The 16,943-nt window shown below is 40.2% G+C and overlaps 1 protein-coding gene across 2 annotated transcripts in view; it reads right to left on the bottom strand.

Moving 5' to 3' along the window:
• Positions 1 to 689: 689 nt before the first annotated feature.
• The window catches only part of slc8a3 (solute carrier family 8 member 3), a 126,266-nt gene continuing 110,012 nt past the window's right edge, over positions 690 to 16,943 (bottom strand). Inside the window, exons 4-8 of one of the 2 annotated variants that reach the window (XM_035911137.2) lie at positions 14,335 to 14,352; positions 10,799 to 10,923; positions 10,279 to 10,378; positions 8,300 to 8,569; positions 690 to 5,281 (exon numbers count right to left, since the gene is read on the bottom strand). In XM_035911137.2, coding sequence (XP_035767030.1) covers positions 4,905 to 5,281; positions 8,300 to 8,569; positions 10,279 to 10,378; positions 10,799 to 10,923; positions 14,335 to 14,352 — 890 coding nt within the window. In that variant the 3' untranslated portion in view covers positions 690 to 4,904. The remainder of the gene's footprint in view (positions 5,282 to 8,299; positions 8,570 to 10,278; positions 10,379 to 10,798; positions 10,924 to 14,334; positions 14,353 to 16,943) is intronic. The other variant, XM_087832979.1, reaches the window with a different exon arrangement.

Raw genomic sequence — 16,943 nt, 5'->3', positions numbered from 1 at the left:
TATTAGACAATTGCTCTTTCTAACAGGCTTATTTTTATTAAGCAGCAAACAAAGACTTCATTTATTTTGTGAGTGGGAAAGAAAATGATGGATTTATTGAACTAAGAATGATACAAAGAAAAGAAAGGGGAAAAAAGAGTTTTAGATTCTCAAGGAAGCTTTGATTTAATGTTTTCCAAAAAGAGTAATATACAGACATTGACAATAATCCTTGTTAGAAGTTGCTTCTTATCTGCTTATGGTTGTGTTTCCTCAGTGCTGACTTTAAGAAGTGTCAAATATAAATTCGGAAGATTTTGAGGTTTAGAAAAATGCTAACAAAGCAGTTCCTCTACTGCCGGCTCTTGGTTTCTTTAACAGTATCAGGATAAACATTAAACCATAAACAGCAGGCAATTTGAGGTGTGGCTAAACAACCTAATACTCCAAATATGCTTTAAAGCTGCAGTTACATGATATGTACTGAGATTTCTTGTGTTGTCAAACCCAACTTAACACAAGAGCCTTGAAATCTTATCAGAATTCTAATGAAATCATTTGGTTTGTTGCTGGATTCCTGGTGATGCAAATTTATATTTAAAACGGTCAGTGTTGCTTTAAATGAGTGAAACCAATGTTTGCATATGAACCAGAAAGCATTTTTTTTATTTCACAGAAAAAAAGAACAAAACTGTTTAATCTCAAAACACTTTGGAAATTTGCTTTTTTATTTTTGACATCTCATTGCAGGCCAGGAAAACATACCCATCCATTAAAACGTGCCCCTTTTCTGTTACACAAAAACAAAGTTAAAAGAACAGTATTCACCTCATCAATGAAACCTTCCACAGTGTCTTACAACATCATCAACCACTAGTCCAGTTACTGCACGGTGATATTTCAATGCCATCCTATAGACAGAGAAGAAAAAAAAGTCTGGTGCCTTCAGAAGTGATTTGTATGATTATGTTTTTTTAAAAATAATTATTTTACAGAATTAAGACATGTATTAATACGACAAAATGACAGAACCAATTTTGAGTTGCGTCCCCGTGACGACAACAGCATCATCATCAGCGTGCACATCATCTGTGTACACGGGTGTGAAGAGGATGCGCAGCCTGGCTTCGGCACGGCAACATGCACAGCACACAAACACACACTGGCCAACGTTTCAACTCAATAAGTCCTGGCAGATAAAACCAAAAACACAACCAAATGAACAATATAAACAGCCACTAACGGCAGGGATAAAATGAAGAACACTGGCACTTCCTTTTGTTCATGAATACTTGTTCAACTGAGGACCAAAATATTTCCTGTTGCAGGATTTTTACAAAGGGACAGATAACAAAGTGACCCCCTGTGACTTGCAAAAAAAAAAAAAGAAAGAAAGAAAAGAAAAAAGAAATAAAAACTTCACACTTCCACTGGCTCAGACGAAGCGACTGCAGATAACCTGTAGATGAGATGTGAGAGTTGTATTGTCATGCTTTTTACCCCCCAGGACACCTAAACTGTGTCTATGTAAACATACACTGAAAGTTATGTACATAATCTGTTTTGTGTTGCATCTGAATTGGGACAGCAAGCCCCTCCAACTGTCCTCCCTATTGTGCAGCAGTGGACCCATCGCTCTTCATTGAATATATGTGTGTGTGTGTGTTTATATGTAAGAGAGAGATAGTGTGAGAGAAAGAGAGATAGCGTGAGGTGAGCATGTGTGGTCCAGGGCCAGGAAAAGAGCATCCGATTCAGCCACGAGACGTATTTACAACACTGCTCACCACAAAGGAAGAACACTGAGGAAGAGGAGGAGGAGGAAAGAGTGCTGAGAAATTAAAGAAGGAACAACCACAGGGACTGGAGATTGACATCCCCCTTGTGGAAATACAGTGTCACTGCCATTTACTGTCGCCTACTCTAAAAAAACATTTTTTTCCCCCCAATATATTTTTTATTTATATACTTTAAAACAGATGTTGCATCCCACCTCCTCTTTGGTAATCTCTTGGGTGATTTTAAAATTAGCCAAGAATCAATTCCCACATACACTTTCAAATTATTCAATAAACATGTTTTCTGACACTCTGGGAGTTTCTGTAGTTTTTTTTAACTCTTGTTTTAAAAACAAAGCACCAGTCATGTGTTAAACGTAGTTCATTATTAATATCGGGCTACTTTCAAATTCAACCTGGAGCTACCTGCTGCTCTCACGCCCACACCAACAGCTCTCGATGCTGAGCAGTTTCACTCCAAACGGAGAACCGCTGACACTTGCTCTTTACATAGTGACTACAGCAAAAGGAGGCCAAAATTATGCAACACATACAAAACTAATACACTAATAATAACTGTAAGGAAGGATACATTTGTAGACTTTGGCAAAGAAACGTTTAATTACTTCAAAGCTGCACTAATGACCATTTCTTAACTATGAAATCAATTTATGGAAAGTGTATTGAAATGAATGAAGTATTTTAGCAGTTTTAGTAACTAAAAATTTGTGCTAAATGCCTGCAATTAATCGGAAATGAAGCTAGCCTTCTGCACACGTCAGGTAAACAAAATTTTCCTTTAAATATTCAGTGATAATTCAAAGAAAGTGAAAACTCTAAAGCTATCACATACTTTATTATTTCAGCCTTCAAGCTCAAGTCGACTATAAAAGATGGTCAAGTCCATGCATGAACTGGCCAGCAGGGGGTGACTTCTGTGGATGTATAATGAGCAAGAAGAAAAAATAACCCTGAAATCCTCACTCTGTAACCCCAGTAAACACTTAATGATGAATTCATGGGCTGATCGCTAGTTTTAGATAATAAAATATACGTTTATTCTCTGAGTTATCGATGGGGGATTATCCAAGATATCAGGAGTTTGCTGTCAGATGTTTGCACATCATCTCCTGGTTTGAGACACAGAGAAGACAACAGCAATAATGCCCAGCTCATGTCATCATAACGAGACCAACCAATGGATGATGTGAGGATGGATATGCCTATCATTAACAGTCGACGATGGGCGACATTGCACTCACAACCTGGTGGCTGGTTGCAGAATAGGTACCTAAATGTTCCACTCTAAATATTAGACTTTGTTTTTTATTGGTTAAGGTAATTTCCAGGGTGTCTGTAGACCTCTGTAAATATATGTAGTTTGAATGCTTGAAGGAACTAAAGCAGGGATGTCAAACTCATTTTACATCATAGGCCAAACATAGCCCATTCTGACCTCCAGGCTTTAGTTTGACACCTCTGCTCTAAATGACACGGTTGACATGGATGGATTATAACCCTAATAATAGTCTTTTCTAAACTTAAACTTTAAAAATGTCTGCTTTAACCAAAATGTCACAGAAAAAAAATCAGTGAAACCCCACAAAACCTATTACCTTTGAAGGACCTTTTTTAATGTAACCATGTGATGGTGAATGAAGGGCATCTAGTATAGCTAAAAAGCTAAGCGCACAACCAATCCATAGGAGAAAGCTTTTTGTGATTGTACAGATACCTGAAAGAGAGATCTTAGCCAAATTCAGTGGGTATGTGCTCCTGGAAAGCCCTTAAATCCATGATTCCAATCAATTAATGCAGCTTTTAAAAAAATAGATAAATAAATAAAAGTTCATGCACCATATAAGAAGGAAACGCTCGTGTTCTTCAGCAGAGCAAAGAGCTGGTGGTTGTGGGCAGCTGCAGCAAACGCCTTTCCCTCCACAGGCACTCTGTTCAGTCCATAACGACACCTTTTTATTGGCCTTTTGCACATGTACAAGTAGAATTCTCCAGAAGTCGAACTATACAGCAAAGTGCATGGAAGGAAAAGTACAAAAATACCTCTGAATTGATCTCTGCAGCAACACGTTTTTTTTTTCCTATTTTCAGATTTCTGATTGAAAAGGTGAAAACTTGAGTGAGACCAAGATATCAGTAAATAAATAAAATACAATGTCATACTTTTACCTAGGCAAGATACATAACTCTTAGAAATGTGAAGACATCGTTCCATTATATAGTTTATCCCCCACCCTCCCCTCCCACTTAGCCACAGCTATCCTCTGTTGTTAGAGCAGAAGGTGACCACATTTAAACAAATATTCAAAATATACAGAAAATATGGAAATATATTATATATAGATACGTTTAGAGTACGGAAGTAATGTTCAGGGCAGTTTGACCATGTTCACGGCGTCCACCTCTTCCCCTCCTGTTTGAATGGTGACTCGTCTGCCAGTATGAACGGCCGCTGTCGCTGCTGATTTTCCTCTTCGTGTAATTTCTGACAACTCTGCCGTGCTCCTTAGGAAACTATGCAAATAAAAATAAATACTATGACTCCATCCCACTGTCACTCAACAACATATTCCCATTTTCACTATAATCATTTGTTACTCCATAGATCTGAAAATAGTTCTTTGATTCCTCTTTGTGTCCTTGTGTGTTCGTTTTTTGTTTCGTTTATTTTTTGCATTTTTATCCCCAAAATACTTTTTTGTTTTTTAAAAAAAGTCATTCTCGTCAGATGTTGAGAAAAATATAGACCTCTGATTAACTCAACCCTCTCCGGATATAAGACTGCAGTCTCTTCCAGTGGAATGCAGGACCACCTATTGGCATCGCCATCTCCTGTACTCGGTGGTATCCCAATCCCAACTGTAAGCACACTCACACAGGCTCAGGGTCGCTCCTTTATCAGCCAGGCCTGTCGGCACTAGAGGGCAGGATACACACCTCCAAGCATCCTTACAGAAGGGGTTGAGAGAGGGAGAGGAGTAGGGAGGTGTAAAGGAAAACCCTCTCCTGTCCTTTCCATACAAGATTGACCTAAATTCCACAGTGAGAATTCACTCTTTTACCTCTAAAGTTGTACTTTAAACCCCTGTATGTTTGTATTGTGTCACACTGGAGTCTTTTTTTGTTTGTTTAGAAGCCCTCTATATGACAGTAGGCCTCCAGACTGGAGAAGAGAATGTAAAGAAACCAGAGGCTGAAAAGGAAGGCTGACGTGGCCAGTCTGTGTCCCCGGGGCCCGCCCAGTTCTCCTCCGATGTGGGCCCGGCGCCGGTAAAGCAGCACCGAGATGGCCAGGAAGGCGAAGATGGTGAAGAGAGTGACAGAAAAGGCCAGCGAGCCGGCCTCCACCACAAACGGCTTCCCTTTCATGTGCCAGTAAATGGCCGCCACTGACCAGGCCATGCCGATTCCCAGGAAGACATTGACTGCGTTGCTGCCAGTCACATTCCCAATGGAGGCGTCTGCGTAGGTGTCCTGGACTGCTGCTACTTTACTGGCAAAGGTGTCTGTAGAGAGAAACCATCTGTCATGAATATTTTAATTTGATTTAATTATTTTAAATGTTGTGGATAAATCACAAAAGCTGTGATGGTGAAAGCAGCTGAATTTAAAGACGAGCTAATTGTGCTGATAAAGGTTCCTGTGTGGTGGGCAGCAGATTAGTGAAGTAAAGAGGAAGGTAAGTACACTGTAGACCAAGTTATTTCTGCTCCATATGATACCAATCAGTGCAATATCCCCACAGCTCTGGCTATGAGTCATCCACATGTTGTTTAGTCTTTCAGAGGTTTTGGAGGGGTAGCCAATCAGAAGAAGGCTGCCTTAATGGGAAGGAGAAGGGAGCTAAAACTGCTTATTCTAGACCAGGGGTGGGCAATCTCAGTCCACGAGGGCCAGTGTCCCTGCAGGTTTTAGATCTCACCTTGGGTCAACACACCTTAATCACATGATTAGTTCGTTACCAGGCCTCTGGAGAACTTCAGGACATGTTGAGGAGCTAATTTAGCCATTTAAATCAGCTGTGTTGGTTCGAGGACACATCTAAAACCTGCAGGGACACCGGCCTTTGTGGACTGAGATTGCCCACCCCTGGTCTAGACAGAAGTTGAACTGAGGGGCCGCACTAAGGCTCAGTGTAAGATAAATAAAGAAATGAGAATGAGCACAGGACAATGAATAGGCTTTAGAGTTAATGCTCTCTCCTCATTCATTTATGGTAATGGGAAGGCATTTTCATAGCCCTTTTCTAATCTTACAAACCTTTTGAAGCGCGATACAAAGCTCTACAAATTTGATCCCTTTCACATATAAATTCATACAGCACATTTTCTGTGGACTTAAGAATTTTATCTATTTGCATTTTGAATTACTAATTAACCCGAGATGTACGCTCTTTATTTTGGACTGTGGGAGGAAGCTGTGGCAAATCCACACAGTAACAAGGAGAACATGCAAACTCCACAGTGCGAGGCTACAGTGTTGATCACAGCAACAGCTTCAAATAAGCGCAGAAAAAATAAAAACATTTTATGGCATTTAATTTATACATTTTCTAGAGCAGTACATATATGAGGATAAAAGAGTTAAAAGAGTCTTAACAAAGCTAATCTTAATTGCTTTGACTCAGTACTGGTAACATTAGATTTTGATTGAAATGCTGCTAAATCAGGTTTGATGGACAGAACTACATGAAGTCAGCTTTTTAAGCAAATCCAAGCATAAACCGAAGACCCAAAAATAATGACAACAACAGCAAAACACACAAAAGAAACACCCTCTCAAAGCTGCTGGGGTTTCCTGATTATACATAAGGTGTCCGCTGGAGTAAATTTCCTGACGCTGTGGGTAATGACACAGTCGGTAAGTGTTACTTTTCAGTTTGCAGAGTTAAGGCTGCAAAAGAGTGTATTTAAAGCCAAACCATGATCTTTTCCTAAACCTTAAGTCCTGTCTGACAAAGTTCTGACTTACTCCACCGCAACTCTTTCAACCTCTTAAAGCAGACTTTGTAACTCTGCAAAAAAAGGCAAAAAGGACAAAGTAAACCTTGTTAATAACTTCATGTAACAAATCAAAGCATCTGATTTTGATGAAGATTTCTGAGCCTTGTTTAACTGTCATCTAGATTCTTGTAGAATAGCAGTTGATATTTTCAAAAATAGAAACTATGTTTCCCACAAATCGTGAAAGGTTCTTCTGTGAGCCAGGCTTCTTGGTTGTTTTAGAAAAATTATATATATATATATCCAGTGTTGGGAAGGTTACTTTTAAAATGTATTCCATTACAGAATACAGAATACATGCCCCAAAATGTATTCTGTAACGTATTCCGTTACGTTACTCAATGAGAGTAACGTATTCTGAATACTTTGGATTACTTAATATATTATCATGCTGTTTACAACTACATGAATGTACTATTGCTGTGATTTATTACTGTTACTGAAGGTCCGCGGCTCCGAACCGTAGTAAAGGGACCTCTGGCTAATACGGTGGGTTCTGTGTCGGGCTCGTAGCCGAAAACTAGCTTTACTTTGTTGTCTGGGTCAACTTTGCTAGCGAGAGACAGAGAGAGGCGTTGAAAGGCTGCTGCAACAGAACTTTTTTGGAGGAAAACACGAACACGTTGTACAGTCGAGTCTTAATAGTTTACTTACAACTGGGCTCGTCAGGCTCTCTTCTTGGCTGCAGTGGTTATTATTATATTTACATGCTTCCAGCTCCAGTTTTTGCTCGATGACAGCTCGTACTTTTCCTTTTTCTCCCTCCCTCGCTCACAGACACATAACGGGTATGGCAGTCCATTCTCCCTGCAGCACGGACTACACTGCCTATGATGCTACATTCTTTAGAGCTATACCGGTAGCATTCTGCCTATTAGCTTAGCACAACAACAACAACAGGCGCTCTCTCACCCAGGAAACACGCAGAGAGAGAGAGCACCCTGTAACCATGGCAACCGTAACGCTGCCGCCTGGAACAACAGAACGTAGCTGTCAAACAAAACCCAAACAGTCCTGACCCGCCACAATATGAAACAGGGAAGTACCGCCGTGTAATCCATTTATTTCAACAAAGTAACTGTATTCTAAATACCACCTTTTTAAACGGTAACTGTAACGGAATACAGTTACTCATATTTTGTATTTTAAATACGTAACGGCGGTACATGTATTCCGTTACTCCCCAACACTGTATATATCTTATTAGTGCCACATGTAGGACCTTTAATAGCAGAAAATGCTGATGCAGTCAGAGTTTTTGGTGACATATTGTTCCTGTCAGGGTGGAAAATGTCATTTTGGAGTAAATACGATCAACAATCTTGATGACAAAGCATGTTTACTGTTGGAGCCCATGAAGTCACAATTTTCATAACAAAAATATGAACCACATATCCATCAAGCGACATAACAAATAATGAGCACAATTTCAGAGCCCAGATTTGTATGTAATAAAAATTTGTGTATTGAAAATGACACGTGCTTTTCAAAAAAAGTTCCTTCTGCTTCTCTTGAACTCACCTGGGACTGAGGTGCCGAGTGCCACAAAAACCACAGCAGTGACTGAGTCCTTTAGGCCAATAGTGCAGCCGAAGTGAGATGCCAGGTCGCCGATGACGGCCGTGAGCAGGCCGATTATAATGATAGAGATGGTGAAACACGCCCAGCCATTCATGTAGTCCGTGGGAGGAACACAAGCAAACAGGACCTTCCAGAAGACGGTCAGGAAGTGCATGACGTAGTCAAAACAGGAAGGAAGCCTTTCTTCCCCTGTGTCATCCTCGTCCTCATCTCCTGGGCAGAAGTGGGGCCGAGCGGGGGGAGACGGAGGCGGAAAATAGGATGACAGGAAGGAGCGGAGGGAAGAGGAGAGGATGGAAAAATAGCAGCATATGGACAAAGATAAAGAGACAGCCGCGAAGCAGGAGAGGTAAATATTAAGCGAGGAGACAGGGAGCAATGAAGAAGAGAGAGACAGAAGATGAAGAAGCAAAGGGGAGTATGACACAGAAAGAAGGATGACAGATAATGAAGCAGGAAGTTGAGAGAGCAAAGAGGATAAAGAACCAAGAGTTGGAAAAAAGGGGTGAGATAAAGGATCCATAAAGTAAGTAGATAAGGGATGACAGAGGGGAAAGAAGAGAACAACATTTACTTAAAATGACATCTCAACTTATTTCTCAGTGTGCGACAGAGAGAACCATCTATCTGTTTGTCTGTCTGGCTGCACAGTTGTTTACATAACTAATCACATGGAAGAAACTTAATACATTTGGACACTTAGACATAAAGACAACCTGCTGAAGCTGAAAAGGACGAAAGGACAACAGGAGCAAATACAAATACAAATTTTAATATTCCAGGGTAATAACGGAGGTCAAGGAAATGCAGACTACTAACACAGGTAGTGCAGAAAACTGGTGGGAAGGGAACAAATTTCAGAAGGATGGATGAGAACTGATGATTACAGATTAAAACAAAAACCTATTGCAACAATAACGTTAAAAAATAAATAAAAACTACATTAGATATTAGAAAACTCTCATGAACCCTCCCTAAACCAAACTACGAAGTAATTCTGGGCAGGTTTTAACAAGGTTTCAGATTTACACTCGAAATGTAATTACGTTCTGGTTTGAATGACATGTTTCAATCCCACTGTGTTTTGGGCAATTAGATTTGATGTTTTCCCTTGTTTAGTGAGCGTGTCAGAAGTGTTACCCAGTTAACAGTGACATGGATGTAAACTCTAGCATATTAAAAAAGCAGTGCACATAGTACTGTAAATCAGCTGCCCTTGCAGAAACTCTGGGGTAACATAAGAGGGATTTTCAGGGGATGAACGCAGCCCTTTTGATTTGCAGGATGGCCAAGTGGCCAGAGAATGCTCCTTACGAGCGCATTCGGATAAAAGTTTCATCTCAGCAGCTGAAAATGTCCGTGGATACCCTCCTCAGGTGAAGGAACAGGGTACTCTGTGTGTCCCAGCGCCTCAAAGGCAACTTAGCAGAAAGGCAGGGACACTGTCAGGACTCAAAGTGTCAGACTACGTGAACTGCATGCATTTTTCAGCCAGTGGTGGATCATGAAAAAATAAAGAGCATTGCAGGATTTAATATTTCAGCAGCAAAGTGACAAACCAAGGCCTTCATGGCGCTCAGTGTTGTGGCTTGACGTGATAGATGAGGTATGTGTTATGTACAAGACATTATTCAAGAGCTTTGCTTTCACCGATATGAGTTTTTGCAAACGAATAGTGGCGTCTATATTTTTAGACTGAAGACTGCGGCAAAGCAAACAGTGCTGCCAGAGTCTTCGCCTGATTAGACTCTTTCTTTATGTTAAATAATTACACAGAAAAACACATAAAAGATAAATGGCTTGGCTTTGCATTTTGGAAAACATACATTTTGCCTTTATTGTCATACATAGTCACATATAACATCTCATACTGAAGTAAAGTTTGGGTTTTACAGCCCGCTCAGAGCGGATTACATTACCTGCACTGACTGTAATGGCCTCCATGAACTGCTCTCTCCAGGAGTTTGTTCCCACCACCAGAGCCAGGTTGGTCTTCTTGATAAGCTTATCCACTGTGCTCTGCATGACACGACACCAAAACACAAATCAAATCCATCCATTATTTAGCCCCAGAGTTTTTACTCTGCATCCATGGAGCCTCCTGAAGAAAAATACTCGAGCTTCACCACATGATGGCAGTGCTTTCCAATCCCTGATGACAAAAACCCATTTAAAGCATGATAAAAACACACACACACACACACCAGAAACAAACATGGAGGGTATATTTGGAGGGCAGAGGATGCATTAAAAGCAAATCACCTCCAGAAATAAATCTATGTGGGATGGGAAGCCTCGGAAGAGAAGCTGAAATTAGAAATATGTAGCTGTTCTTTTATGCAAGGTCGCAGCTGGATTAGTTATTATGATCTCCGTCTTACTACAACAACCATGTACGCGAAGCTATCTTCACCTTGTTTGAAGAGTAACCTTTCCCACCTTAAATTCATACGATTCCTCAATAATGACTTCTAGCTTGGAGTGTTCTCCCAGCACCGGCTTCCCCATCTCCGCGATGCGCTTGGCTTCCTCCTCGTCAGAAGTCAGTTTCCTGTCTGGTACATCTGAGCAGGCGGTGCAGGAGGGAGCAAAAGACAAAGGAATCAAAGTGAGAAAGATGACAATCAGAACAAGCAGACGCACAGCTGAGCATCGTGTGGTGTTGCACTTTGGAGCGCACAAACAAAAGATCAGAAGGTTGCTTTATTTAGAACTTTCATATCATGCTCAGAAAACACTTGTTATGTGCGGTGTTCAAGTTACTTCTGTGAAAAACTAAAACAGTCATTGTGGCATAGCATGAAAAGTCTCTCTGCATTGCATTTGGTGGTGAGCCAACTTAGTTGTGTAAAGGTTAGACAAACGCATTCTTTATCGATCACAGCAAAAACTCAACCCAGGCAAATATTGGGTGTAAACATTTTCCATTTTGCTTTCAATGATTCTGTTTTTATCCACATGTGCTGGACTTTACAGCAAATTTCATACCATAAGTCAGCACTTCATCAGGAAATCTGTCATGCGTTCTTGTTAGTCTTATAGGTATTTACTGTAAATTCCTCCATCTCCAAAAACATTGTAGCTTTTGGTGAGCTTTCAGTCTCACTTAAGCTGACTGCTTTATAGACCTATTTGGTTTATTCCAGGCTTTAGCACTCAGTATTTCTTGTATTTCAGAGACACAAGTCTCAAAAGCTCAGCATAATAAACCTGATACAGCATAACTCTGCATGTAGCTACATGATATGACGGGTGAGAAAGGGCATTCCCTGCTCAGTGTCCACATACTGGCTTTAAATGATATTACATGATCTTTACATGGCAGAGTAGAGCTTGTTCCGTTGTCAGTGAGATGGATGTTGTTGGTCTGCAAATTCAGTGGCTGATATGATTTTTACAGTTGGGAAAAGGTCAGCAGATTCATCTCAATGACAACAGAGTAGATCCATACACCGACGGAGACAGCTTGATATCGAAGAAAGTTCACGAAAATGAGTGAGTCTTAAGTTAGAATTATTTTATCAACCTTAGGAGGAATAATGAACTTTTAAGGATTTGACAGCTCAAGCTACAGCGCTCTAACAACAAAGTCCAGTAGGACGCTTTTAGAAGTAGCTATTCTTATTCCTTGCTGTATTTTCTGTTATCCACACACTGTTCCACTGGTGGATGCTACAAACATGGCTGAAATTCCACAGAAGTGCAAGTAATTGAGATATAAAAGCTAAAAACTAAACTTTATCTGACACATTGTTTTTCTACTCCTGTCTCTGTGTGATGACAGTGATAGTGGATATGCTTAATATAGTAGAATACAGATTCTACAAGTCTCACTTAGTTCATGAAACTACAATCAGGAAAAGGCTGAACAAGTATGGCTTATTTGGAAGGAGGACACCTCCAAAGAAGACCATGGCAAAGCTGCGTATGACAAAACCAATGTGGTTTTTGGACAATATGCAGAGCACGTTTGATGAAAACCAAACACAGCTTATCAGCACAAACACCTCCTACTAAGGCATGGTGGTGGTTGGGTGAGTGTCTGGGCTTGCCTTTCAGCCGCAGCTCCTGAACACCTTACAGTCACTGAATCAACCTGAATCAACCATGAACTCCTCTGTATACTGAGGTATTCCAGAGTCAGATATTATTAATCCTTTATTTATCCAGGTAAAAAATCTCATTGAGGTTAAAAATCTCATTTCCAAGAGAGACCTGGCATCATGGCAACAAAAGTCACATACCACATAGGTATATAACATTTAAAACAAATACAATATTCCATACCAACATGTGTAAAATATACAATAATAGATCAAATTAAGAGTACATTAAAAACAAAACAGATATGAGGCAGTCTGTCTGACAGCTAAAGCTGGGCTGAAAGTAGGTCATGCAACAGGACAAAGATCCCAAGCACAAACAGAATGGCTCAAAAAGAAATGAATCAAGATGCTGCAAGGGCCCAGTCCAGACCTAAATCTGGCCGAAGTGCTGTAGTGAGACCTTAATAGAGCTGCACCTAAATGAATGCTGGGAAACCTCAATGAACTGAAGGAATCTTGTAAAGAAGAATGGGCCAAAATTCCTTCACAACATGAGCGACTGATATTGAAGTGAAGTTATGCCAGAAACCATTACTTGCAGTTACTGATGCTAAAGGTGGTTCTGAGTTATAATCAATCATGGGGATGTACTTAATTGTTTTTCACAGGAGTGCATGGAGTTTTTCGAAAACCTTCACATGATTTCACTTTCCAGTTTTTGAGGGACAGTTGGTTTAAAGAATCCGCAGCTAAGAGAGCTTGATTGAAGCAGAGGATAAACTGAGGGGCTCCACCAGGTCCCAGTGTAAGATAAATGAAACGTTTTGCAAGTAAAGCTGAAAGAGCAATAAACATGGAGATGGAAATGAGCATGACAGGTCCCATTCAACTATAATGTGGAAGCTCTGATGAATTTGCGTCCAGTCCATGTGTGCCTGCGTGCCTTTGCTTTGCAAAGAAGCAGCAATGCTTTACTGAGCTCCTAAGTACATTCCATCAAGCCCCATAACATCAGTCCTGTGCTGTTCAGCTCTATCAGGAAGGAGCCCTTGTGCATCCAGAGGCCTCTCATCCTACTCTGCGTATGACACCCCCACTGAGCCACCTCGTGCAGAGACCCTGTCATCTTTTATACGACTCCAGAGTTAGCCCTGCTGCTCTTTGCTGACAACATGCTTACCATTAAATATTAACATTGCCATTAACGATCACAGGCAAGTCCCCTTGATAGGAGGGCGCTTTTGCAAGTGCACACACACGGGCATGCATAATATACCAGTGCATGAGTGCCTGCACACACACACACACACACACACACACACACACACACACACACACACACACACACACACACACACACTTTTAAGCTAAATCAATTACACATCCAAGACAGTGTGTACCCTCAACTCCTGACAGCATTTCTTTTGCTCATGTTTAAAATTTCATTATCCAGTCATTCCTTGGCACGGTGTTGCACCACTACATGACGCAATTTGCTTGACAAGGATGGGAAATATAATAATAACAGAACCACAAAGAGGTAATTAAATTTCTAATTTCAGGACTGTAGGTTTTTATCTTGATTGTTATCAACTGTTTGTACCTTGCTCTTGACTAGAGAACATAATTTATGGATTTGTGATTAATAATCCTCTGATTAGCATGCAAAACCATCATTAAGTGAAGAAGAGCGCTTCAAAGGAGCCATGTATTGTGTGTAACAATGACAAGAGAAGAGGACACGAGCGTGGGCATGCAGTTTATTTATACCAAACCTCTCAGGTATCATTTCAGACTCAACGTCTTTGATGGTGACAAAAAATTGTTGTGATTTGGATTTCAGATCATTAAGGCCTCATGTTAAGACCACAGCACGCACAAGAGGTGATGTTAGTGGAGATTCTTATAGAGAAGGAATGGACAACTTACCATCCGCTAACAACAGGGCTGTTGATGGAGAGGAGAGAGGGAAGAGGAGGAGGAAGAGGGGAGGGAGGAAGGCATGGAGAAAACAGAAAATGCAATGAGCAATGGAAATGCAACAAAGAAACAAACAAGAAAGAAAAATGGTTAATAAGAAGGAGAGAAATGTGATGGCCTCGGAGAATTACTTTGTACTGACCCCGAGGTGCAACCGAACGTTCGATTGGCTGATGAGGAGGAAGGATTACGGCACTTTGTAGCTTTTTACAAGCATTTATTATGTTCATGGGGGGGGGACGACGACTGTTAGAAATCAACAAAGCTGTTGAAAGTTTTCCTCCTCCCCCCCCCCCTTTCATGTTTTTTACTCTCAGCTTTGGTCAGATAACTGAGAGTAAAGAGATGACAGTTTCACATGAACACATATTTAACAAGAACACTCATCTCCTAAACTACTAATGACCTCTCCTCCTCTACAAGCCCTTTAATAAACAGAAATAGTACGGTAAATACTAACCCCTGAAACAAGTTAATATATGCATCAATTGCAAAAGTGCATTTGCTGTGGACATCTGCAACTCGTGAAATGTAACACTTCTATAAATACTGTATTATGTAAAAGCTAGATTCACTACTGTCAATATGGTGGAGGGGAGGATGACGAGAATTTATTTGGCAGCTTCGGTTAGGGGGTGTGGGCCGTGAAACAACAACAACAAAACCTGCATCAACCTGTCGTGAATAGCTGCCAGCCAGCCTAAAAACCCAATGAGTGTTTTAAAGAGTGTGTCACGAAAGCCTGCACGCTGCTTTTAGATTCTGCAGAGATTCAAAACTAAACACAAGCAGTTCATGAAAATTCCCTGAATTTAAAGATTTTAGTCATTTTAGTCATTTTCAGTTTAAACCTGCATTAATTGGTGCTTGGTAATACAAGTGTAATGCACATGTCTGCGTCAGTATCAGCAATCATTTCTACCTAGTTGTTTGTGGTCACCACGCACTGCTGAGAACACTAGGTGGTTTTTCAGCTGCTAAATTTTCACCTTTGTGAACAAGCTAATCATAATCCAAAACACAGAGCCAATTATATTCAACTGCCCACAGTGTTATTGGGTATTTTCGTAATAACATACTTGAAACTATGAGCTATGATCTGTATTTAAATCTCTTTTTGGGCCGATCCAAAAATGTCACAGGACAACGAGGCTGTGATAAAAAAAAAAAAAACACTTCTGCAGTATATGTTCACCTAGAATAAACAAGCAGGCACTTGTGCACTTGCTGAAATATTCTTAGTCAGATGTGGTATTCTGTAACACGATGATGAAAATGTCTCTCGCAGCTGCTCAGAAACATCACTCCCCTTTCCCCACGTTTTGATTTGACTTTGCCTGGTTGTTTATCTCCATGTCGTAGCTGCGGATCACTGACACGCTCAGATGCCCTCGGGAAAGTTTAAACCATAACAAAAATGAAATCATAAAGAAAAAAACTGGGGGTTTGTAAAGTAATTTGGCAAGAAATATAATTGCATGACAAATTATGCCATTAGTGAATGAAAAGCAAGGAGAAAAGAGTCCCTATGGCTTTCAGCCTCTAGAGGTTCACGGTGACAGCTCTACCTTTTGACGTCTTCACGGTCAAATTCTCCTTAAATTTACAAACCAAAGATTTCACAAGACTTTAAAAAAGGAATAGGACGACGAGCAGGAAGAAACTAAGCTGTCTACATCCAACATGAATGGACCGGCTGCTTACGGAAACCTTTTTCACTGAGACATGATACTAATTGACCTGTTTGTGTTCAGAGGCACCTTATCAACTCCCTAAATCAAATACAGTCCACAGTTAATCATGATTAGAAGCTAAGTGCATTAATTGCTATGGGTGACTTGCTTCGTTATCATTAGTGGTCGCCGAGCTGTGTTGATCTTAAGCCAAATGTGGTGGGGTGTCCACACCACACTAAGTAATAATAGGACGACATTTAAAAAAAAACTGAGAAGGGAGCGTCTAGCATTCACACATTCAGGTGGAGAAAATACACTAAAACAACTACACATTGTTAAAGTGGATTTCTCAAAATCTAGCATGTATTAATTCATCAATAACTGTTCTGAACACCAGAATGATATCTAGAAAGTACAAATGTTGTCTTTGGTGAACAAAAATTCAATTCAATTTACTTCTAATGCCAAATGAAGATGCCTCAAGGTGTTTTATATTATAAGATAAAGACCCCATAATAAATAAATAAATATTTCCAGGTAGGAAAGAAGTGTTTTTGCTCATTATTTTGTTCATAATGATGCTGATAATGCAATCTGGAATGGTACCAGGAAGTTAGTTGCATCTAAATGTTCCAATTTTCATGACATAAATTTATGTTTTATTAATCCAGAAGAGCCATGTTTTGATTGCAAGGGCCACTGCTCATTTTTGTCTAACATGCACACAGAGATCATTGCTAGTTGGTCTCTTTTTATTAGTTGTTTATAAAAATACATAAAATGAGCTATGTGCATGTAGTCATAACTAGGGCCTCCAGTGAATGAAAGGCTATAGTGACATGCATGTTCTCAGGCCATGAAGCCCTCATGAAGTATGAGCTC

This window comes from Neolamprologus brichardi, chromosome 19, assembly GCF_056152115.1.
Source record: "Neolamprologus brichardi isolate AB-2024 chromosome 19, ASM5615211v1, whole genome shotgun sequence".
NCBI classification, from domain to species: domain Eukaryota; kingdom Metazoa; phylum Chordata; class Actinopteri; order Cichliformes; family Cichlidae; genus Neolamprologus; species Neolamprologus brichardi.
The sequence above is the reverse complement of the archived record's forward strand: the minus strand, read 5'-3'. Positions and strand labels throughout refer to the sequence as shown.